This window comes from Podarcis bocagei (assembly GCF_964188305.1).
Source record: "Podarcis bocagei genome assembly, chromosome: Z".
Lineage (NCBI taxonomy): Eukaryota > Metazoa > Chordata > Lepidosauria > Squamata > Lacertidae > Podarcis > Podarcis bocagei.
The window spans coordinates 35,435,135-35,460,187 of record NC_138140.1 but is presented as its reverse complement, the minus strand read 5'-3'; the positions used below and the strand labels follow the sequence as shown (position 1 = coordinate 35,460,187).

Sequence of the window (25,053 nt, the reverse complement as noted above, 5' to 3'; positions counted from 1 at the left end):
GCCATTATCTTTCAGAAATTGTTCTATCTCAGTCACTTCCTCAGGCCCTTGGGTGTACAGTTTTTTGAAATATTTCTGGAAGCACTTTCTAATTTCTCCTGGTTTCTGAATATTTTTTCCTTCCACTTCTAGATTGGTAACATAGTTTAATTTTTGTCTCTTTTTCAACTGCCAAGCTAGCAGCTTCCCACATTTATTCGCAGATTCAAAAGATCTTTGGTTCATTTGTTTAATTTTCCATTCCACTTCTTGGTTGATCAATTTCATATATTGTGACTGGTGAAATTTAATTTCTCTTAAAGTCTCTTTTGATTTTGGATTCAGTCTTAATTTTTTCTCTCCGGCTGTTATCTTCTCTAATATCTTATCCTTTTTCCCATTCCAAAGTTTTTTCTTGATCGTATTTTGTTGTATCAGAAACCCTCTCATAACAGCTTTACTTGCGTCCCAGATTATTCTTTTTTCCACCGAGGTGTTGAGGTTAATTTCAAAGTAGTCCTTTAAAGTTTTTTGGGCCTTCTTTACAATCTCTTGATCTCTTAGCAGGTTGTCATTCATTTTCCATCTGAAGGAATCGGCAGTAGTAAATCTCATTTCTATTTTCATAGCGTTATGGTCGGAGCATGTCTTTGGGCAGATTTCTACTCTTGTGGTCTTAGGTGCCAGACCTCTAGTTGTCCAAATTTGGTCGATTCTTGTCCATGACAGATGGGCCTCAGAAAAGAAAGTTCCTTCTTTACCTAGGGGGTTTCTCGTCCTCCATAGATCAATCAAATCCATATTGTCAGTTAGTTCGAAAAAAGTCTTTGGTAGTCTTCCATCTTTGGTCAAGTTCTGGTTCTGTGACTTATCCATATAGGTAGAGACCACCCCATTCATGTCTCCCATCATAATGATGTTAGAATAGTCCAGATAATCCAGTAATGTCTCATGAAGCTTCTTGTAGAATTCTGATTTCCCCTCATTTGGTGCGTAAATTCCTAATATCAAAACTTTTTCTCCTTGGATTTGTATTTCAATTGCCAGGATTCTTCCTTGTTCATCTTTAAACAAAAATTTTGGTGATAAATTCTCTTTTGCATAGATCACCACTCCTCTCTTTTTAACTCTGTCTGATGAGATAAATTCTTGGCCTAGTCTTTTGTTTATTAACACTTTCCTGTGAAGCCTGGTCACGTGGGTTTCTTGCAGACAGATTATATCCAAATGTTCCTTCTTCAAAATATGAAAAATCCTTTTGCGTTTTTCCGGGGAATTTGCGCCATTAATGTTCCAACTATACAGCTGTAGAGACATCCTGTATTAATCTGTTGTTGCTCTTTATGGGGTGTCTTCTTTCTTGTCTAAATCCGAGGGTGCTGGCACTTTCCCAGACTCAGGTGGAGGCCAAGGACCTGCTGTTCCCTTCTGCAGGTCTTCTCCGTGGTCGTGCAGAAACTTCTGGCTATCCTCTTTCGTTTTGATTTTAATCTTCTTTCCTGTGTAGTTGAATGATAGGCCTTGTGGAAACTCCCACCTGTATGGTATTCCGTTGCTTCTCAAAAGCCCAGCTAGGTCAGTGTAGTTTGATCTGAGATCCAGTAGTTGTTTAGGAATATCCTTGTAAATTTGAGCTCTTCTGTCCTGGATCTCAAGTGCCTTATTAAAATGTAGGTCAAGTAGTTTGTCTCTCTCTTGCTTGGTCCTTAAGATGATCAAACAGTCTCTAGGCCTGTCCTTCCTGGCAACTCTTCCCAGTCTGAATGCAGTTGTTATTTTAAAATCTGAATCTTCTTCTATACCCCAGAATTTAGAAAATTCTGCTGTCAAAAAGCCAGTCAAATCCTCTTTCTCAATCTCTGGGATAGAGCGTAATCTCAAATTATTTTCCCTGTTTCTCAGTTCCACCATAGACAGGTAGGCCTGCTGGTCGCTGACGTGTTTGTAAAGCGGCCTTACTTCTCCTTTCAATTCATCCGCTTTCTGAATTGCTTGGCCTGCTTTTTCATTCGCCGCCTCGGCCAATTTCCGATTTTCAGATGTAGCGTCCTTTAGACTCCCAATATCTTGTGAGTGCTTAGCCACCTGTTCAGAAAGTTTAGTAATTGAAGATGTAGCTAGGTCAATTTTAGCAGTTTGATCGTCAACCTTTTTGTTCAAAATTGCAAATTGTTGTAGCATTTCCTCTAAAAGAGTTCCAGATCCCCCTGCTGCCATATCCTCAGTTGTTGGCTGTTCAGCTTCCTTAGATGGAGCTGTTGTTGAGGGTACAGCTCCCTGTAAAACAGCAGGGACTGAAGATCTGCGAGCCTGGGAAATCAGAGTTGTTTGTACTAATTGGCCTTTTCCTGCTTTCGACGCAGCTCTTGTTTTCGGTGGACCACTCATTCCACACCTGCCTTTGGATTCAAGGTCAAACTGTCAAATGTTCCATAAGAAAGACAGGCCTCAAAGTAGATAACCAAGCCACAGAGAGTCAAAACAAAGTTGGTTCTCAGGAATTTGTAAATCCCAAACTCCACTAGAGGGAGTGTTGTTACAGTTCAGGAAAGAAGGAAGAAGGTTCAGTCGCCATTAAAGTTCCTGCAGTTAAGTAAATTAACAATAGTCCTCAAAGAAAACTTTTTTCCACTGGCAAAGCCCTTTCAATATTGTCCCAATAGTTTATCTGAAGGTGCAAGATACAGTTATTTAATTGTATCCACCAATGATGCCTCTATGTATCCGTTTCAACTTTGTATATGTATCCGCAAAAGAAGCTTTTTACCCCCTGCAAGCCCGGGACTGGGGTTTTTAAAGTTTTAAAAGTCCAGTAAAGGAGAGGATCCTCAAGTAAAATCAACACAGTAGCAGATAGAAAAATAAAAGCTTGCCTTTCCCTTCAGTTACCAACTCCACCAGACGCATGAAACTTCCCGTCTTTAAATCCCTTTTTATTGCTTCCAGCTTGTCAGTTCCTTTGCCTTTGATCTCTAAGCACTACCGGGAGACGGACTTCCTTTTTCTCGTCTCCCGCTTTCAGCCAAATTTTTACTTTGTAGTCCCGAAATTAATACTCTTCCTACTCACGAGTAGATGATTTAGAGTCCAATTCTTAAGGAAGAAAGGTCGGCGCTCATCAGCAACAGCCGCGCGGCTTCACTCCCGCAGAAAGAGCGATGAATCCACAGCACCGCTTCCCCTCCGCGCTTCCGGACCCCCTTACGGGGACCCTTCTTCGTTTTGGGGGTCGCTCTAGGTGCCCGCCGGATCCCACGGCCACGAGCTCGCTCTGCTCGTGGTTTATCTTAATGGGTCGTCGCTTTGCCGCAGCGAACGACCCTTTTCTGCGGAGCCCCTCTTCGCAGCGCAAAGAGGACCGCCATTACTTATTTCGCGCCGCCTCCGGAAGTCTGATTTTGTCCAATTTATAGAATATCCCGATATTCTGCCAAAGGTTTTTATAATTTTTGGAGTTGTATCTTCTGGTTTTGTAATAAATAAAAGGATATCATCCGCAAATAATACAATTTTGTAATTATCTTAGTTGTGTTTTGCACCCTTGATATGCTCATCCTGAATTATTGCTCTTGTTAATGGTTCCAGGCAGAGATTAAATAATAATGGAGAAAGAGGACATCCTTGTCTCGTCTTATGGAGTAGTTAAACTTTCCGAGTTACCTTCAAAGATAGCCCCACATAGAATGCATTGCAGTAGTCCAAGCCTAAGATAACCAGAGCATGTATCACTCTGGCAAGACAGTGCATGGGCGGGTAGGGTCTCATCCTACATACCAGATGGAGCTGGTAGACGGCTGCCCTGGACACAGATTTGACCTGTGCCTCCATGGACAGCTGTGAGTCCAAAATGACTCCCAGGCTGTGCTCCTGATCCTTCAGGGGCACAGTTACCCCATTCAGGACCAGGAACCCCACACACTCCCCATCCCTCAAGAACAGTACAGTGGTGCCTCGCAAGACGAAAAGAATCCGTTCTTGCGAAGCAAGCCCATTGACGGATTAGCGCTATTAGCGGCTTTTAGCGGCTTATCTGCTGATCGGATCAGTTGATAAGCGGCTTAGCGGCTTAGAAAAGGGGGGGGGGAACCAGCAGGAACTCGCAAGACATTGTTGTCTTGCGAAGCAAGCCCATAGGAAATTCTTTTTGCGAGGCACCTCTAAAACGGAAAACTCTTTCGTCTAGCGAGTTTTCCGTCTTGCGAGGCATTCGTCTTGCGGGGCACCACTGTACTTCTGTCTTCTTGGGATTCAACTTCAATCTGTTTACTGCTATCCATACTCCAACCACCTCCAGACACTCACACAGTACCTTCACTGGTTCCGATTTAAAGGAGAAGTAGAGCTGGGTACTGTTAAGAGCAATTGATTTTCCATTAATTCCCTGCCCCGTAAGGGTCCAGGAAGCGTATAACGTCCAATGAGGTTTCCCCCAGTCAGAGATAAAATGACAGAGATCAACCAGATGTAATTCAAAGCAAAGCGGCGATTATGCCTGATCCTTTATTGCAAAATATAGAGCACAGTTGCAACAGGGCTTCCTGCTCCCAAACGCCCAATGTGGTACGAAGGAAGGAGAACCCCGAACAAAAGAAGACACAGATTTTTATACTTTCTTACAGCACAGTGGAAGACGTCACAGGGGGGGGCAATTTCGGAGATTACAGGTAAGCAGTTGTGGGAAGCGTTTTGGTGAAGTTTTGTTATGGTAGTTATTAATTACCATACCTCGTAGAAAAGCCCGCAGAAGCCGCACAGCCCCTTTAAAGAGCACACGGCTTCTGCGGGCTTCTGCGGGAGGTGGGGGAATTCCCCCATCTCCCGCAAAAGCCCGCAGGAGGGAGAAGGGACTGACTTGGCCAGTCAGTCCCTTCTCCTTCCTTGGGGAAAAGCCCGCAGGAGCCACGCACTCTTTAAAGGGTGCACGGCTCCTGCGGGCTATTTGACCCAGCTTGTGGGGCTGGCGGTGGGGGGAAGTGCTGCTTTCCCCCACCGCCAGCCTCAAAGCCGGGTGGGGGAGCAGCGCTAAGGCGTCACGCGCCTTCCCGCTGCCCCGCTCAGCTTGTGGGGCTGGCGGTGGGGGGAAGCGCTGATTTACCCCACCGCCAGCCTCAAAGAGCAGACTCTCCTGGCTTCAGTGAAAGCAACGCGAAGCCTCCGGAGTTCAGGCTTCGGAGGCTTCGCGGTGCTATCGCTGAAGCCAAGGAGCCTGCATTCGCCCCATAGGACGCACACACATTTCCCCTTCATTTTTGGAGGGGGAAAAGTGCGTCCTATAGGGCAAAAAATATGGTAACTTGTGAATGACTCGTTGAAATAAACAGTTGCATTTGTGAATTGGTGTCACATCACTGCAGACCCTGTAGATGGAGCTGTAGCACTGTATTAGTGCTTGAACTGTCATTGTGCATGTTCAGGGAGTTACACTTAGTTTTCATTTATACAGATATATATATAAAAACATGTGGATACATTTATGAAAGAGTTTAAAAGACTTAGGCATAGCTGCATTTTCAGAAAAGATAAAAGTTGGTACAAAGTATATAAACACATACATTATTCAAGTTCAGAAAAGATCGACATTTTATAGTTTGGAACAGGATAGAAACATGGGTGAGAGAAAGGAAGGGATTGACCTTTATTGATATTTATTAATACATATTTTCTTATAACAGTATCATCTGCATACTGGTGAACACCTGGTCCAAACCCCCTGATGATCTCTCACAGTGGCTTCGTATAGGTATTAAAAAGCATGAGGGAGAGGACAGAGCCCTGAGGCACTAGCGGAGAAAGAGGAGTGCAGAGGGAGTGCACCGCCCCCCCCCCGGCAGCGCAATCCCGGTGGGGTGCCATCACGGCTGCCCCCTGCGCTGGGGCGCCACACCCCCACAGGCAGCGCACCACGCCCCTGCGGATGGTGCGCCAACCCCCCCGTTCTCCACCCCCACCTCCACCCCCGTGCTGGAGCATGAAGCTCCGCCACTGCCACTGCACCCCACAAGTGAGCTCCCAGGGGTCCGAACACTTATCCCCCAGCACAGGCCCATCTGCCATGTTCAACCAAGTCTCTGTTACACATGGCAGGTCAATTCCTCCATCCACGATCAGGTTATTGATGGCAGTAATCCTGGGAATGATTGTCTTGTGAATCATTGTCCTGGCATTGCGTAGCAGCACCTTAAGGTCATGTGGATACCAGTATCCCTTCCGGTCAGGATCAGACCCAGAGGCAGGGATGGTTTTCAAATGATGACTAAACCTCCCTCCTCGGTAACGACATGGTCTTGTCCTAACATAACTCCTCCTACCTGTGATCACTGAGATTGAGTATCCCAATGCACACCCCCTTCCCCGCGTGGAACCTGCCCCACCCTGTCCCTCTGCCCTTAAAATAACTAATATAATGTAAAATGGTAATCTAAAATACAAATTAAAATAACTCTTTCCCAAGATAAAACACCCCAAAGTTAAAACCCCATCCTCATTAAAACAGTAACTTTGGCACAAGGGGGTTGGCCCACACCCTCATCGCACCCCCAAAGTGCCAGCTCCCGAAAGGACAACCCCCTTTGCTGGCGGCCCCTCCCCCAGGGCAGGCAGGCTTTATAGAGCTGCCCCAGCATCCAGTGTACACCTAGATGGGGTAGCAAATGTTCCCGATTCTGCCTGCCCGCCCATGGTCCTGGTCCTTGCAGGACTCTGCAGTCCCCTTGAGTGGGGGGAGTTGGCAATCCCCCAGCAGCATCAGCTGGTCCTCTTGGGGGGGAAGATGGCAGTCCCCAGGGCTGCAAAAGAGGGCATCCTTGTTAACACACACCCCTTGCAATGGAGAAAGCTTAAATTATATCTCTCTGAATGAGCCCTTTTCTTTTTTTTCTTAAATGATATTTATTGAAAAAAGAATTTAATTCAGAGAAAAAAGAAAACAAAATTACATAAAAAAGACAATAACAGAAATAAAAAAGAAAAAGTAAAACCATCCTTTTCAAATTCTCCACTTTCTTTACCTTCTTTCCATGACCTCCTCCTCCTCCTGTCTCTTGTATCTTGATTGATAATTAACACAGCAAATCCTTTCCATAATTCATAATATTCTGTCTATACATTACCTTGCTCTATTTTCAACTTATCTTATATTAAACCTTAAAACTTAAAATTTAAATCTTATTTATTCCAACTTCTCATAACCACTACCTTTTACCTAATTCTTTAAGCATTCTTACAAGAGCCTAGTAAATCCATTTCAACATTTTGGCAACTTTCATAAAAACATTTCTAACGATAAAAAAAAGAGAATAAAAACAATCCAATCTTCTTCCAGCATCCCCTCCCCCCGGTCCCAGGATTATCAGTCCTTTTTGTCCCTTTAATCTGGCCCATTCAACGTGGAGATCTTATATCCGAGGCCATCAAAACTCTTCCATGTCCCTTCCGCAGTTCTTCTTCATATTTTCCTTTCACTCGTGGGAACTCCAGCTTAATAATGTTTTTGACCCTTTTCGATAGATCAGCCCCTTTCTCATAGATGAGCCCTTTTCTTGTATGAATAGCTTTTTTTATCTGTAACTGGGCTAATGTTTCACTTGTGCTGAATTAAACCATCAAGATAAATGGTGAAATAATAATAAAATTAACCAGTGCTTATTAAGGAGGGGTCATGTTCCCTTATTCCTTTTGAAAACAATAATAATAATAATAATAGTAAGTAACAAGCAATGTGTAAAATGAGAAGTAACTAAAAATAGCATCAGCAGTTGACTGGCATTAAACACATACAAAAGAAAAACTGGTATCTGCCAGAGGATGTGGACTACTGTTCTTCTAAAATTATTACCGACAAATTCTAGTCCCCAAAGCTGAAATAGCTGGCAGGGCTTAATCAGTCCCAGTGCTTGTTGAAATTTTGTCTTTGTCTCTTCAACTGAACTCTTCAAGTTCTCATTCTTCCTTCTCTTAATCAGTAAGCACTTTCCTCCTTATTATTACACGTTCTGCAACCTGCCTGGTATGTGGGTCAAAATAAAGTACTTTCATTTCATATAGTGCTGCTCCTGTTTGCCTAACCTGTTGATTTGGCTCAGAGTGTAGAATCTGGCCCTCCCTGGTACGTGACAGTATTTTGGCAAAGGGAACAAAGCTTGATCAGCCTTGGAAGACAGAGCATGTTCTTGTCCTTAGCAATCCAGCAGCAACATATAATCAAGTGCATGCTTTCACCCACACATAATAGCTGCTGATAACCAAGTGTGCATCACTGGAAACCGTGTGCAGATGCTGTTCATGTTATGTTCTTCACCTCCTAGTGGGGGTTCATTATATTGTAATCAGGAAGGCACCAGCAGCTGTTCAGCTGTAAACCACATTATGTTGCTGAAAAATCTGTTGCTGAAAAAAACAAAGTTTTTTATGGAGAAGTGACTGCCCATATTTGCCAGTTTGTCACCGCACAACTAGGCTGTTAAACTGCTATTGTTCCAGAGGAGGCAGCCAGAGTGCTGTGCTGAAGATGTATTATGCCTCCCAGCAAGCATTACTGTTGCATGTTTTCCATTTGTTTCATTGGACTTCTAGTGGTTGACTTGCAGCAGCAGTGTCTGGGGATCAGACCCCTCTCTTTTCCAGTATTCATTTTGCACACACTGCATCTGGGAAATGGGTTAACTCTGCCCTAAGACACCTACAGACTGTTTTCCAAAGCCATGCTATGCTTTCCATCTGTTAATCAGTCTCTGTGCAGGGAGGGGAAAGATGTGTTTTTATCTTACTGAGGAGTGCCTCATTTTCTTCTTGGACAGACCTTTCCAATCTGTTTAGCCTTGTCGCTTCAATGAGTTAACGATTTCTCCCTTTTTTTCTTTCTGCTGGAATGGCAAAAACTACTTGCTGTGTGTTCTAACTCTCTTCTCATGTTGGCCTACTTCCTAGTGCTTGTGCTGTGCATTCCTAATGCCATGAATAAATCAGGAGCCTGCAGATTTGGAAGGGGGTGCAGCTGGAGCCTCTTGGAAAACTCAACTGTTTAAGCAAAACCTGCCAGTGGGTGGCTTCATGAAGTCTCTCTCTCTGCTTTTTATTAGTTTTCTTACTTAACAAACACACACATACACAAATTAACTAAAATAATAAAATAATAACAAAAAGAGAAGCATAGATACATCCATAAACCCATAAGTTCTTATAAAACTTATGCTACCGTGTTCTTAATTCCCAATTACTTATCCTATCCAGTAGACTTCCGTCTTCCTCAAAGTGGGTCTGTCTTATATATTTGTTAAAGTGCTTCTTTGATCATTCCCCCATTTCTTCCGTTATCTGAATTCTATACTTATAATCTTGTAATTTGAGAAAATTAATCAAAGCATGTCCAGGTTTTGACTTGAGGACACTGTTTTTAAAAATATTCTTTATAAATTTCCCACTCCTTCTTGAACGTTTGGCTGTCTCCTAATTGTCTTTTTTGCTAGTTGGAGATATTCAAATAATTTATCCTGCAATTCCTCTTTTGTTGGTACTAATTCTCCTTTCCATTTTCTTGCAATTAATATTCTTGCTGCTGTTATAGCATATAAGAATATTCTCATTCTTTTCATTTGAAATATCTGAGTCTAAAATGCCCAAGAGGAAGGCGTCTGGTTTTTTATGAAGGTTTGCTTTAACATTTTTCTTCATTTCCTCTTAAATAAATTCCAGAAATTCGGGAGTTATATACCACTTACAGAACATCTTTGGGAAATTTTCCTTTAGTGTATAACAAGCCGTAAATTTCCATTCTTTATTCCATAATCTTTCCCCTGCCGATAGCTGGATATTTTTACCAAAATCTTTCACCCACTTAATCATTCCTTCTTTCACCTCTTCATCTTTCACCTCCCACTCTAAAAGAAGCTTGTACATTCTTGATATTATTATTTTTTCTTGTTTTGTATTAATTCTTTGTCAACTTTTGATTCTTCCGTTGCAAAACCCTTTTTCCTGTCTATCTTAAAAACCTTGTTTAATTGATAATATTGTAGCCAGCCTGTTAGGTGATGTCTTATTTCTCTGAATTTTTGCACTGTCAATTGATTATCTTCCTCTTCTAATAGGTCTTTATATGTGGCCCAGTTTGTTTCCATATTTTTTTCTTTTCACTACAATGGCCTCCAGAGGGGAGAGCCACCAGGGAGCTTTTGGTTCCAATAAATCTTTGTATTTTCCCCATACCTTATATAGTGGCTTCCTTATAACATGATTCAGAAAACCTCTTATGAATTATAACTTTTTCATATCCCAGGTTTGGGTGCCACCCAAAACAGTTATCAAAGCCTTCCAAATCTAGTAAATCTGAGTTCTGCAATGTCTTCCCATCTTTTAACCAACTTAAGCAAGTTTCAGGTCTGGCAGTGCGAATCCCCCTCTGTTCTTACTGTCTATTAATAATTCGTTTTTAATTCTAGGTTATTTGCACTACCAGATAAACCTTGATAAGTCTTTCTGCCATGTCTTAAAACATCCCATCCCCCTATCACTGGGATCATTTGAAACATGAACATTATCTTAGGGAGCACATTTTTACTGTGGATACTCTCCCCCAGAGCGACAGGTTCAGCCTATTCCATATTTCTAAATCCTTTTTAATTTCCTTCCATATCTTTGTATAATTGTCGTTGAATAGATTGTTGTTTTTAATTGTAAACGAAATTCCCAAGTATTTGACCATGTTAACCATTGTCAGACCCGAAATTATTTGCAATTCTTCTTTCTCTTGTGCTTGCAATTTTTTTGCCAACAGTTTGGTTTTATTTATATTTAAGGTATTTTAAATCCCACCACCTTCCCACATTCAAAAATTCTTTCTGGTATTTTTGGTAAACTTTCTGCCTGGTTTTCGGTAGTTATTATCAAAACATCTGCAAAGGCCTTTATTTTGTATGACTTACTTCCTACTACTATTCCTTTTATTTATGGGTCTTATTGCAATTGCCAGTGATTCTAACACCATAATAAACAGTAGCGGTGACAGTGGGCAACCTTGCCTAGTCCCTTTCATTATTTTAAAACTTTCTATTTTTTCATTATTTATAATCAGTTTCACTCTCTGATTTTGATATAGTGTCTCAATGCCTCTACTGAAATTCTTCCCAAAACCCATAATTTCTATATATATATTTCCATATAGCTCCAGGATATATTATCAAGGCTTCCTGAAGTCTCATCCCTGCTAAAGAAGGAAATTTATGATTTTCAGTTTCAATACATTCCAATAATTGCACAATCATTGATAAAAACTGTTTATTTTTGTCTTGCCTTTTAACATTTTGCACCTTATTTTCACAAGTCACTGAACTATTCGCTCTGTAAGCATTTCTTGTACAGCACAGCCTCTGTTCAGCATTCAAAGACAATTCTTGATTGATTGATTGATTGATTGATTGAATCTTTATTGCTAGAAGCTAGAAGCCATCACAGTTGTTAACAGTGCAGAGAATACAAATAATTAATTTAAAACTGAACAACAACAAAAGCAAAGCAAACATACCAAAATGTAAAAATCACTCTTGCCTAAGTTAAGCACTCCACATCTCACGCTCCCCCTTATGATACTTGTCTTTGTACCTAGCTATCAACTTACTTGCAGGGGGGGTGACGTTGGTGGCTCCTCCTTCACCTCCTCTTGGCAGCAGTGCCACCGGAGGCTGCTGCAACCCTCCTTCGCCTCCACAGCAGAAGGAGAAGGAGCCAGCCACTGATGATGCTCTGTAGTCGACTCTGCTCTTTGGACATTGGGGTGGTGGTGGCACCCTACCCCAAAAATATAGGGGGGCCAAAAGGGCTTGGCCCCCAGGAGCTGGGGTCCCTGTTTCAGGGGCAAGTAGTGTATAAAGCCTGGGACAGAAGTGGGCAGAGCAATGGATGTGGCTCTTACTTTTGTACTGTAGGCTACATTCCAGCCACACAAAATTCAAAGGTTTCTGCACACACAGCTTCTCCAGGAAAGCAAGAGGCATTATTGCAGTTCAGAGACACGCTCCAGCCTGGCAAAAGCACTCAGCAATCGCATTTGCAGAAGGTGGAAGAAGCAACAAGGGGATCATCTATGTTGGACCTGGTCCTCACCAACAGGGAAGAACTGATGGACAAAATGAAAGTACTTGGAAACTTGAAAGGAAGTGTTCGTATCCTCCTAGATTTCATGATACAGAGGCAAGGCACAGATGAGTGTAGTCAGGCATGTAGTCAAAGTGTAGTCTGGACTTCAAGAAGATTGATTTCATAAAGCTTAAGTAGCTACTGGTCACAAATACACAAAGAGAAGGGAATCCTAAATGGATGAGAGTTTTTTAAAGGTGAAATATTGAAGGGCAAAATGCAGACAGTTCCAACAAGAAAGAAAAGTGGGAGGCATCTAAGGAAACTGGTGTGGGTTGCATAAGAAGCTTACAGATGAACTGAGATTTAAGAAGGACATAAGAAATGGAAGAAAGGGGAAATCACAAAGGAGGAGTATATACAAGTAGTTGACAGTTGCAGTGAGAAGGTCAGGCAGGCAGAAATTCAGAATGAGCTCAGGCTTGCAAGAGGTAAAAAATAAAAGGTTTCTTTGGCTATGTCTGAAGCAAGAGGAAGAACAAGTACGGTAAACGGTAGGTCCTCTGTGCAGTGAAGACAAAGAAATGCTATTGAGTGACGGAGAGAGGGTGGAACTACAGTGGAGCCTTGGGTTACATACCTCTCTGGATAAGTAATCTTTGGGTTGCGAAAGCAACAAACCTGGAAGTATTTTTCTGGGTTTCGCTGCTCAGACACTCGCAGAAGTGTTCTATCATGCTGTGTGCGTGCGCAGAAGCAGCACCTCTGGTTACGGATTTTTCAGGGTGTACATAGACCCCCGGAATGAATTAAATCCATATCCAGAGGGTCCACTGAACTCAACACCTACTTTGCCTTTGTCTTCACCCAAAACAAAAGGTACTCTACTGGTGATAACAGATGTTATATAAGGATGATGTAAGGAGGGAGATGCAGCCCAAGATAGGAAAAGAGGTAGTAAGGGTTATACCTAGCTACATTAAATGAATTCAAATCTCCAACACCTGATGAGCTGCATCCAAGGGTACTAAAGGAGCTTGCAGATGTAATCTCAGAGCCCTTGTCTATGATCTTTGAGAATCCTTGGAGAGCAAGTGAAGTTACTGCCAACTGGAGAAGGGCAAATGTCCCCATCTTCAACAAGGGGGAAAAGAAGACTCAGGTAACTAACTACCAACCAGGTTTCTCAAAAACAAATCATGCCAGACAAATTCATTTCTTTCAAGATGGTGTCTGGGTTGGCCGCAGGTGGTGAGTTCTGCCACTTTTTTTCCTAGAAAAAAACACTGTCTTTACCCAGTCCTTCAGCCATTAGGCAATCTATGACCTTTTAAAAGTGAGAGGACTGTTACTATGATTTTTTTCTGTGTCCTATTGCTTTTATTATTATGCTACATAAATTATGTTCTTAATATTGTACACCGCCCTGGGATCTTCAGATAAATTGAATTCTTATTCTTGTTCTTATTATTTATGCCATTATTTCAACCTCGGGGGTGGGGGATTATAAATTGTTGGGGACTGAAGGATACTGTTCCAGCTGTGGCATAGTTGGTAAAGGTAAAGGGACACCTGACCATTAGGTCCAGTCGTGACCGACTCTGGGGTTGCGGCGCTCATCTCGCTTTATTGGCCGAGGGAGCCGGAGTACAGCTTCCGGGTCATGTGGCCAGCATGACTAAGCAGCTTCTGGAGAACCAGAGCAGCACACAGAAACGCCCTTTACCTTCCTGCCAGAGCAGTACCTATTTATCTACTTGCACTTTGACGTGCTTTCGAACTGCTAGGTGAGCAGGAGCTGGGACCGAGCTCCATCACGGGGATTCAAACAGCTGACCTTCTGATTGGCAAGCTCTAGGCTCAGTGGTTTAGACCACAGCGCCACCCGCGTCCCCGCGACCCTCATCCCAAACCCTTTATAGTTTGCACCAGATGAGCAAACTGGCTCCTAGCTGACCTTCTGATCAGCAAGTCCTAGGCTCTGTGGTTTAACCCACAGCACCACCCGCGTCCCTGGCATGGTTGGTAGGGCACTTCATTTTGGCTGTGCCTATATGAGTTCTATGTTTTGCTTTTGAAACTACAGTTTCTTACACACTGTATTGCAGAATGCAAACAGGTATAAATTTGTTTTCCAGAACACCAGTACTGTGTATTGCATAACGTGTACTGCCTGCTGTCATGGAATTAAAAGCAGCGCTTTCAGGGAAGAGGGCAAGCAGCTGTTTGCATGTTACTCATTTTACATCCAGCAATTAGGTGTTTTTTAATCCTGGTGTGTAAGCCATCTACATGCTAAAATTTATACTATTAACCTGAGTCTTGATTGGATCAATTTTTGTATACACTTAGAGATAAACATTTGGAGCGGAGCGAAATCTATTTTTATTTAAGAGGTGTGTTTGTGCCATTGCAAGCAATATCCTAGAGGCATTCCTTGTATAAGTGCAAGAGAAGACAGAATGCCTCTTCTCATAGGATGCCTGCCTTCTTTTTCATAAGAATTTAAGATTAAAAATCACCAGAGGTTGCCAGATCAAGTGTGAGTATCTTTCTGGCTGATCTCTAGGAAGCAAACTCTATGGTGCATTTTCTGTATTCTAGCCAATGAGTGCAAAGAGTCTGGGAGTCTAGCATATGGCTAGAAAGGGCCACGGGCTGTCCTCCCCATGCCTTAGCTCCTTTCACCACAACGTTTCTGTCGAGGTACCCGAAAGTTGCCAACTTCTTCCCGCTGCCGGGGCTCCTGTGCACAGCTGCCAGGTGCTGAAGCTTTTCCTAGTCCCCAGGCTCAAGTGACAACGACGATTTAGAGGCAGGGAGAGATCGAGAGATCATCACCTGTTGGATTTCACCGTTTCCGTATGTTAAAGACACAGGCGACCTCTACGAACCAGCAGCTAACGTGTGCATTAGTGGCAATGGAGCGCCTCGTTTCCTAATAACGCAAAGGGAGCCCATACAAGTCTCCCAGCCGAGGGAGCGGAGAACCTCCAGAGTCACGCAGGGGGCCGATCCCGACGCTGGGGATCGGTCCCTCCTCCTTCCCGGGGTTTTCTCGCTTGCTGCCCACCCCCTTCTCTCTTCCCCATCCTTTTTTTCCCTCTCCTGGTCCAGCAACAGCGTTTTCGCTTTCACAGCTGCTGCTGCTGTTGCCGCCGCCGCCGCCAACAGCAAGCCTAAGTGATCCGTTGTCTCTCCTCCTCCTCCGTCCCCCCCCCCCCGCCGCTCTATTGGAGATGGGATCGCCTCCCAAACCTTAGCATGCTTCTTCGGCACGGGGGGAACCGACACCTCATTTGCTGAGCCAGCCACCGGCAGCTCCATCTCCCCACTGACCACCCCAGAAGAAAAACAAGGTAGGCCTACCACCGATTATTTGCAGAAGGCAATAAAAATGATCAAGGTTGAGTCAGCCTTACAAATGCACCCCCTCCCCGCGACACACACACACACCACCCCCATAATTGCTCTCTCTTTATCGCGCTGTGTCCTCAGCAATTGAGGAGGGGAGGGGCCTCTCACCTTGGAATTCGCCTCGTCCGTCCCCCGCCCCCCCCCGGCGTCCGAAGAACCCTTTCCATTTCCATTTATCCCTCTCTTAAGAATTTCCTCCTAGATGAGCGGCAGCTTTACGCTGATTCTTTCCTTTCCCGATTCTGACACATTCCAGAGGACTAGCCGAATGATTCTGTTATAGGAAAATGAGACCTGTTCTGTCTTTTGAAGACTCCCTTCTTTGTTTTCTGCCCGCAGATGCTGTTGAACAGTATCCATCCCTCTCTCTTCTTCCCCCTCTCCTTGCAAATCTCCCAAGAGAGAGAAGCTATAATAACAAAATAATTGTCTTGGTAAGGAGAGGTGGAGGGTTGATGATTCTGGTGCTAGAATGAAGGCCTTAACTTTGCTTAACATCTTGAGATAAAACAAAGAGATTGTGGGAAGTTATGGCAGGCAACACCCTGGATAATCCGTGTTTCCCCACCTCTATGATAACAGATACACTTGAGAGCCTCTGGAACCTAATGGTGTGCCTAACAGCTTCTGAGCTTTATGTGGCCATCAGTTACCTACCCAAAGTTGGCAATCAAATAAGAGAAGTTATGGGGAAAGTCAGGAGTGGACCCTTTGACCCAAAGCAGAGGAACATTGCTAATTAAATTGAGGCAAAGAATTGGAGAAAGGTAGTCAATGCAAGGTTTAAAGCCCCATTCATACTTTGCCAGTTAAAACAATGAAATTGGTCTAAGTACTAATAAGTGCACCCATCAAACTGGCAGATCCCTGTGTTTAACAGTCAAACATGACCATCTGACCTGCATTAATGTTCAGCAATTATGGGGCTTTCAAAGCGTTCATTGTTCCTTTTTTTAATAGCCATTACTTTTGTTCATTGCAATTAAAAAATGGGGGGGAAATAATCAGTGGATGTTAAGTTTGTTGTGATTCTGTCATGGATGCTTTAAGCTGAGATTCCTGCACTGCAGGGGTTAGACTAGATGATTCTTGGGGTCCCTTCAAACTCTACAGTTCTATGACTCCATTATTCCTTTTTAATTCCCCCATAACATGTACACATGAAGCAGTCATCATTTATTTATTTTTATGCAAAGGGATTTGTGAGTTTGACATACATCCTTAGTATTAGGGAAGCATATTTAATTGTTTTGTAACAGTGCATAGAACAGGTAAAACTGACCAGAGATCAGGTGGGGGGGGTGCATAAGAGCTGGTAGATAGGGAGGACTCTATCTATTGTTCAAGATGTCAGGAGTGGCAGAACTTCAAGCAGGAAATAGAAACTTTTTGACAGAAAGGGTGGGTGGAGTACAACGGATTTTTAAAAAAATGGAAGAGAAGAATTTGGAAGATAAGTCTGGCTGCGAGTTTTAGGAATCTAACAAAACGAGTGCAAATGCATTGCGGCATAAGCATTTGCACCACATAGCAGCAAGCCCACTTCATTGGATGGGAAATGTGCTGGACTCAAAGTTCCATCAGCCCAGCCAGCATGACCAATGTTCAGGGATGATAGGAGTTGTAGTTCAGCAACACTTGGCTGTCACAGTCCCTGCCCCTTGCATTATACTTGGCCTATCTTCTGACAGCTGGAGATCTTTCTTCTCCCATCCACTGCTACGAATTTTGACCAGATATTGTCCACACCCTTCAAAGTGCCCTTACCACTAAGGGCTAGAAACTTGTCTAGAATTCTCTGGGGCAGGTCTTCTGCTTTAAATGTATGTGGTGTGAACACTGCCTTGGGTATGCTAGGTAGGCAGGTCAGAGCAAATGACCTCTAAAGGGTTGCAGTTTTGGGAGGTCTTATTTCCATTTGGATTTGCTCTGGGCTGTGCAACCGAAGGTTTATCTGGGGTGAACCAGACTGAAAATCTTGTATTCAAGAGTGAAGTAAGGACAGCTGGGTCATCATGTGACCTCGTGGTTAGAGCCTCCAAACAGTACACAAAGGGAAAACTGGTTCATTTGAACAAGGTTAGTTCCACATGAAGCGTTTTTTCTGCAAATAACATTATTAATTTTATGCAGTTATTGCAGAGGAAACCAGATGATATCGCTGCCAAACCATTGCATGTCTGTGGTGGGGGGCATGGCCCTCCCATCTGTTTTAATATCCAGTTTGCAGTCACTTTTCTGACATCTGATGGAGGTTTAGTAACAAGTCCAACCTATCCAGGAAAGCCTTGCAAAGCCTTATGGAGGCTTGTCTCTGCTTCGGGCCTAACGATAACAAAAACGATAGTAATATCATTATTGTTATTACTATTGCACTTATTATTTGTTGTTTGAACAAAAAGCAACCCAAATAAATCTACAAAATAGTAGAAAGATCAATTGTTTTGTTTGTTTTTAAAGTCCATTTGTTGCCCTTGAATAATATATTTTCATGGCATAATTACAAGCCTGCTCACCCTTTTCGTACAGTGGCATTGCAGGACAGAGGAGGCTTCACTGGCGCCCCAATAAGGGAATTCAAACTGGCTGTGCCCTTCCTGATAGGTGAAGGGGGCGTAAGCCCTCTTCCTATCAGGAACTGGATCTTAGCCTGCACCCTGCTTTGGCAAATGAGGATGCAGGCCAGGACTTGGGCTGTGCCAGGAGCGGAGCCAATGGAACTGTGGGTGGGCTTCCCTCGGATCCACCCCGTGCCCATTTAAGCAGCCTACACCTGGGGCACAGCCTGTTTGTTCCTGCTCCAGGTTTTCCCGCACACCCACCCTCGGTTTAAGCTGATAGTCAATGATTTTGCTGTAGCTATGGTGTTCACCCTCCTTCAAGGGGCCGGGTAGGAATTTGCCTACCAGGTTAATTGGCACTGACCTAGTGGTTTTGCCTACCTCATAGCAATCGTCAGGACTGGTTGGGCATTGGGGCAATCCTTTGTTCTGGACAGAGGGGAGGTTGTAGTCTCTGCCTGCACCTCCAAACGCTGGGTATCCTGTTAAAGAGATCAGGGAGGAGTGGCCATGTAAATCTTAGGAACCCTCTCCTGGATTGACCACACATCCGTTTTGGCGGGTGGGCCAGAAGTATTTAGATTGCCCCATGTCCAAGCCAAACCTCTTTCATCTGTATTCAGTAAAGTTGTGGCCTGTTTTGACCAAAAACCAGTCTCATTGGTCTCTTATTATACAAGTTGGGGTATGGGAAGTCCGATGCCTGGTCCTGCAAGACATAATTAGTCTTCCCACACACAATCAGGCCCTTTTAATTAATTGTTTCCTAATGTGGAATGAATTAATATTTAATAAGAAAATGTTTTGATGGTTAGGGCTGTTAGTAGGAAACAGCTAACTAAAAGCTTCTTTAGCTGAGAGCTACCAGGAAATGATTAACTAAAGGACCAGTAGCTGGGAGAAGTGGAACTACTACTGAATGGGACTTCTGAGTAAACATATTCTAGGACTTTGCCTATGAGGACAAACCTTGATTTAGTTCTGCTTCCATCTGACTGTGGAAGAGAAATCCCTTGGCATCACTAATGGGCCGTGAGGGTAGAAGCAACCCCAACTCAATCCCTGCATGAAGAGGGGACTTAGATTTTTTGATGTTCCATTATCTATATATTCCCAACATAAATTCAGTTATTGCAGCGAGATACCCAAGGCAACTCCATAATAAAAGCCCAGAGCAGAAGTATGTCAGATGTCTTCTCTGCCTCCATAATAGGCTAGTGGCTCCTTTTATAGCAATAGGCATATCTTGAATGGTGAGGAACAAAAACCTGAGTTAAAGAAGCATTCAGGTTTTCAAAGCCGTAAGAACAAGGGTTTTTTGAACAAAGTTCCACATTTCAGGAAAGGAAGCCCCGTAACTCCAGAGCTTACTCAATGACAAATCTGTGAGTGTGACATTGGGATGGAGTTCTGTACGCAAGTCTCTTAAAATGGTGCAGAACTATTAGGAGAACTTCTAGCAGGTCCCTTATAGGGCTAAGAAAACGCCCTGCTCTTCACTGAGCAAAATCAGGGCACTGTGATTGACAAGGGTTCTTTTTATACATCCATTCATGGGCGGTTGTTTTGCAGCTCTGCACTTGGAGATGACAAGTGCACAGCCTTACAAAAAAAAATAAGCAGAAATGGCAAAAGCATCACTGGATAGTGATAGCAGTGGGGAGTTAGTTATAGAACCAATGGTGGTGTAGTGGTTAGAGCATTGTTCTCAAAGGGTGTGGTGCCCTACACTGGTGCGGCAGGAGAGAATGGCAATTGTAGCTGGAAGATAACGACAATCAAAACATTTAGACATTTCAGGGGACTTCCAGGTCAGCGCCATCGGTGAATGGCGGTGTTCCTCCGATCGGAGGAACGGGCTCCGTAGAAACTGGGTCTTCCCGCCGCGGCGAAGGTGGGGACCAGCTAGAAATCCCAGGCAGAGGAAGCCTGGGAACGTGGGGTTCGGCAGGGCACCAGGAGCGCCCCCCTACTCACCAGGAACCCCTTTTTGGGGTGCCGGAGCGAAGTGGGGTGAGTGGCACGGTGCTGCGAACTGATTGCTATTTTTACGGAGTGAAGCCGCACAGCCATTGCCGGAGAGCGCTGACTTTTTCCTGTGGACAATTGGATTCAAAACAAGTACCCGTGAGTAGAAACGGAAAATTGGATCAAGAAATATCTTAATTTGGCATCAAAGCAGGAAGGTTCAAATCAGGAAGTCCGCCTTCCGCTTTTTGTATATAGACTAAAGCAAAAACTTTGTAAGCTAAAGCCTGGAAAGCCGTGAAAAAAGTCTAATTTCCTTCATTTATAATTACTGAAACCCCCTTGGAAGTAGGAGAAAAGGGGGGAGAACTTTGTTTAACCCCTGCAGGAGAGGGAGTGAAGAAGGATAAACTTCCACCGTCTCTAACCTGGGAACAGGGCGTCAGACAGAAATAGTTGGAGAGGTTCATTGGCTGTGAGTGGAATACTTTGACAGATAGCTAAAGAAGAGAAATAGACTGATTCCAATGTTGCCTTTTGCATTCTAAAGAAACAAAATATCTGAAAAATATCTGAAAAATATCTGAAAAATGAAAGTAATTTTCCTTTGTTGGACTTGCCTTAAAAAAATGGAAACAAATAGAAATTGTCTCCCCTAGAGGGAGCTTGTTAAATTGTTGCTGCAGTTTACTTGAGGACTCAACAGCTGTGAGATTAAGATCATGGGACCAGTCTTTTCTGACCTTGACTAAAGATGAGCTGGGAGGAAGATTGGGTGCTTGCTTTATGCAAGACAAGTGCTTTTCTGAAAAAGATGCACGAGAAGATGGATTTGATGAATGAGAAAATGGACTTGATGACTGTTGTGGTTAACAACTGTGGACAAACAGGGAATATTGATACAGAAACCATTCAGGGACCAACTCATGAACCTGTACTGACTGGGCAAGTGCAGAAGATAATGGAGGAGGATGCGGTTGCACCTCAAATAATACAAATGGAGAAACCCGAAGCCCTACAGGAGTATAAGCTGCTGTCATTGAAGATTGAAGTTGGAGTGGGCCAGGGGGAGTCTGGAGCTGAGGAGGGTCCTAACTTTGGAGAGACCTTGAAATATGTTTTTAAATATTTTTTGGATTACATTGATGACTGTGGGGAGTGGGGCCGTGGGGAATGGGCGGGTTTGATGAAGGGAGATGGAGACAATTTTGGGTTGGAACCCCCCAGAGACCTACTCCTCAATGAGAAAGGAAAGAAATTAAGAAAGAGACCAACAAATGACAAGGAAAAGGGCAAGTATAAACAAGAAGAAGAAGATCTGCAGAAGGGACATGGAAGAGACTTACGGGCCTCGGACATAAGACTTCCAGGTTAATGGACTAGATGGAATGGACGGTAAGGACTGACACGACCCGAGACCAGGAAGAAGAGACAGTGGATGAAGATTGGAAGAAAATTTATAAAGAAAAATTTTTATTTGGGGAATTAGCCTAAAATCAATGAATATTAAGGAAAATGTTGGAATGAAACTATATGACTCTAGCAGAAATGATATTGGGGTTATGTATATTTGAGTATTAAGATTCAAGCTTTAAGGTACTTTATGGTAAGATAAGGTTAAATAAATTAAGGTAATTTGAATAACAGAATATGGGGAAAGATGGAAAGGATTTGTTGAGCTAATTATTAGGTTAAATTGTTAAGATAAATTATTTAACAAAAATTGAGAAAGATGGAAAGAATTTGCTGAAATAACTAATTAAACGAGAATACAAAAAGGGAGGTGTGAGGAGGTCAATGAAGCAAGCAAATGGAAGTTAAAGATATGAAATTTGGGATTTGTGTCTTTTTTGTTGTATTGCTGTATTGGTTTTTATGTTTTGCACTTTTTCTTCTTTTTTATGTATTGTAGTGTTGTTTTTTTTGTATTTTTTCTTTTTTTCCTATTACTCTGAAACTATTAATAAATATTATTTTTTTTAAAAAAACATTTAGACATTTCAGTGTAGTATCAAAATATTTATTATTATTAATTAAAAATTGTGGTGTGGCATGAACAAAATTTTATTCTGAAAGTGTGGCAGGTGTGGACAAAAGTTTCAGAAGCACTGGGTTAAAGTGTCGGACTAAGATCTGGGAGACCTGGGTTCAAATCCCCCCCCCCCCCCGGACACATAGTTCACTTGGTAGCCTGAGGTCTGTCACTATTTCCCAGCCTAAAATACCCCATGGAACAATTTAGAAAGTGATCAGTAAATCAGTTATGATAATAGTGGTGATGATGATAATCCAACATTGCAGATCCTGCATTTAGCAGAGGGGTTGGACCTGATTACATCTGAGTGCCCTTCCAACTCTCTAAAAGCCCATAAGAATCTAAGAAGAGTCTTGCTGGATCAGGTCAGTGGCTCATCAAGAGTCCATGAAGTGATCAAGTAATTCCTGCTCACTCCCTTTTCCATTTCTAGTGTTCCAAAGCAGATATGCCCTCATGAGCGTCTGTTCTAATGCAGCCAATGGTCATGCAGGGATGCTCTTTCACCCTCCCCAGATGTCATGAGTGGCATGCCACAGGCCAATCTCGTCGCAACAGCACCTCCCATGCACAGTCTCAGGTAAGAACTCCCACTATTTATTGGTTCCTGTGCTCTTTAGGGGGGGAAGGGATGTCTTTGTTTATATGTGATATTTTTTATAAACTGCTTTTGTAAAAAAAACAAAAGTGAAAGAAAAAATACAGTGAAAGAAAACAACAGCTCAGCATATTTGAGCAGCTGTGGAAACCCAGTCAGATGGGCGGCATATAAATATATTAATATTATTACTATTATAGGGAGAAGCAGGTGGCTAATGAGGGGGCGTGGCCTGCAGGGAGTCCCAAGGGCCAAATAGGAGCATTTGGAGGGCTCAGGTGTTAAATTCCCCACTTCTGTCCTAGCTGTTGTCTCATTTCAGATGGCTCTTCCTCCATGAATTGGCCTGATCCTCCTTTTTAAAGTGATCTATTCTAGTAGTCTTCCCTATCTCCTGTGGCAGCAAGTTGGACACGTTAATTAAATATCAGTTATGTGTTGTGGTTCTGGCATGTGAGAAGGGCATTTCCATCCCAAGGAACAAAAACTGTGGGGCTTGTGTGTGAGAGTAAGAATGGATAAATGATAAATGAATTAGGGGGCAAAGAGAGGGGCACTTTTTGCTTTGGCCACACTCACCTTTGGCCTCACCCATTTCCAGCTTTAGCCCCACCCGCTTCTGTCTTGTAGCTCCCAGCCACTTTCCACCCAAGGAATGCAGCTCTCAAACAAAAATGTTGTCTGTCCCTGTTTTGCGACCATAGAAACCAGGTGTGGGGAACTTTTAGCCCTCAAATGACCAGGGATGATGGCCATGAATCCTGGAAGACCTGCTCCCTGTGAGATAACCAGCCTCATATAACCAAGTCTATTTAATACATGAAGGTGTTAGAAGCATAGAATAAGCTGTGCCGCCAGGCTTAGCTCACCTTGGGAGGGACTATGTAATCAAGACTTTGTTCCTCCTCAACCCATGTCTTAGCTGGTTGCTGAAGCTCAGACTGCATGGCTCTTACAAGCCACTCTTGAGTTCCTATCACAATAATTTAGGAACTTTTACCACTGCCAAGTTTTACTGCCTGTGTAACTTTATATGAATGCTATATGGAAAAGCACATGAATCGGATCTTTGGAGAGTTGTACGTAAATTCTTTTAAACTTACCAAATGTGTGGTCTTTTTCTATGTTGGGGGAAGAGGGAAACTTTGGGTGGATCTATTTTACAGGCCTAACAGCCTATATTTCCACACTTTAATTTGCATGTTTTGTGATTTCAAATCTCTGCTGGGGTTCTGTCACCAAAAAGTACTTGCCCAAAACCTGTATCTTGGCATCCAGGAAATTCTCTTCTCTATGTTTATTTTTTTCTTGCAACCAACACTCCCTGCCTTGCTGGCCTTTTCCCACCTGGCCTGGGAGGGTGGGGCCCTGACTCCAGCTGTAAAAACTGAGACTGCTGAACAGACTCTTGGGCTATTTAGAGATTTTTGTTGGGGGTTTTCGTTGTTGTTATCAACATAAAATTTCCGTACCTTCATATTTAGATCTTACAATTTATGTGGAAATTGTTCAGTTATGGTATTTTGATAAGTATTATTTATTGTTTATTTCTGTTTAAGTTACATTTGCAATTATGTTAATCTTGTCATGTTGTAAGCCGCCTTGAGCATGGTTTTCACCATGGAAAGGCAGCATACAAATTAAATGATGTTGTTGATGATGATGATGATGATGATGGGAGTTGTAGTTCAACAACATCTGCAGGGCCGGAGGTTCCTGATACCGACAAAGAACATGGCTTCTGCAATGGCTTCAAGGCAAGCTTCAGCCCTGCAAATATCTCACTGTAGAAATTTTAAAAGCTGTGAGGTGGGGCGGGGGAGAGAGGGAAAGGCAGAGGTGGTGGACAGGCATGCAAGAGTGCAGGAGGTCATCTGGTGGAAAGAAGCAGAGGACAGAGACAAAGAGAAAGAGGGAGCTTTTTATCATGTGCCCGTAGGTGGGACCGAGCATGGAAACATTAGCTTATGGAGGGAAAGTCTGTGGGAGACCATTAGTGGCAGGAACGGAATCCTCTTGGCCAAAACAAAGACATTCTTCCTCTTGCTTTGGTGCTGAAGGGGGTGGTGAATCCCAGGAATTTTCAGTATTCCCTGCGGGGAACCTGGGCTGCTTCCAGACAACCTGTTTATTGAGCATTCTTTGTTATTTGTTTCCACAAAGTTTGCAGGCAGGTTTGACAACAGTCCCCTGTTTACTGAGCATTCGTTCTGATTTGTTTGCGTCAGGGGTTACATGACATGGCATCAAGCAGTCAGAGTTTCTCCAGACGGGTGTCCTCCTCCTTGCGAAACATGTATCCTAAAACATGTCTTCGACACATTGATAGTGCATTAATGGAGTATTTATACTGGATTATCCATACATCACTCTGCTTCTTTAATTGCCCTATGATTGCTTCTCAGTGCTACTGGAAGGGCACGCTT

General features: G+C 43.2%; 1 protein-coding gene across 6 annotated transcripts in view; it reads left to right on the top strand.

Annotated features, from left to right (window-relative positions):
• The first annotated feature begins 14,691 nt into the window (after window positions 1-14,691).
• DRP2 (dystrophin related protein 2) overlaps window positions 14,692-25,053 on the top strand; it is a 60,924-nt gene continuing 50,562 nt past the window's right edge. Inside the window, exons 1-3 of one of the 6 annotated variants that reach the window (XM_081179400.1) lie at window positions 14,692-15,407; window positions 15,805-15,899; window positions 22,463-22,609. In XM_081179400.1, the coding sequence (XP_081035526.1) occupies window positions 22,502-22,609 (108 nt within the window). In that variant the 5' untranslated portion in view covers window positions 14,692-15,407; window positions 15,805-15,899; window positions 22,463-22,501. The remainder of the gene's footprint in view (window positions 15,408-15,804; window positions 15,900-22,462; window positions 22,610-25,053) is intronic. The other 5 variants (XM_081179399.1, XM_081179405.1, XM_081179402.1 and 2 more) reach the window with 5 other exon arrangements.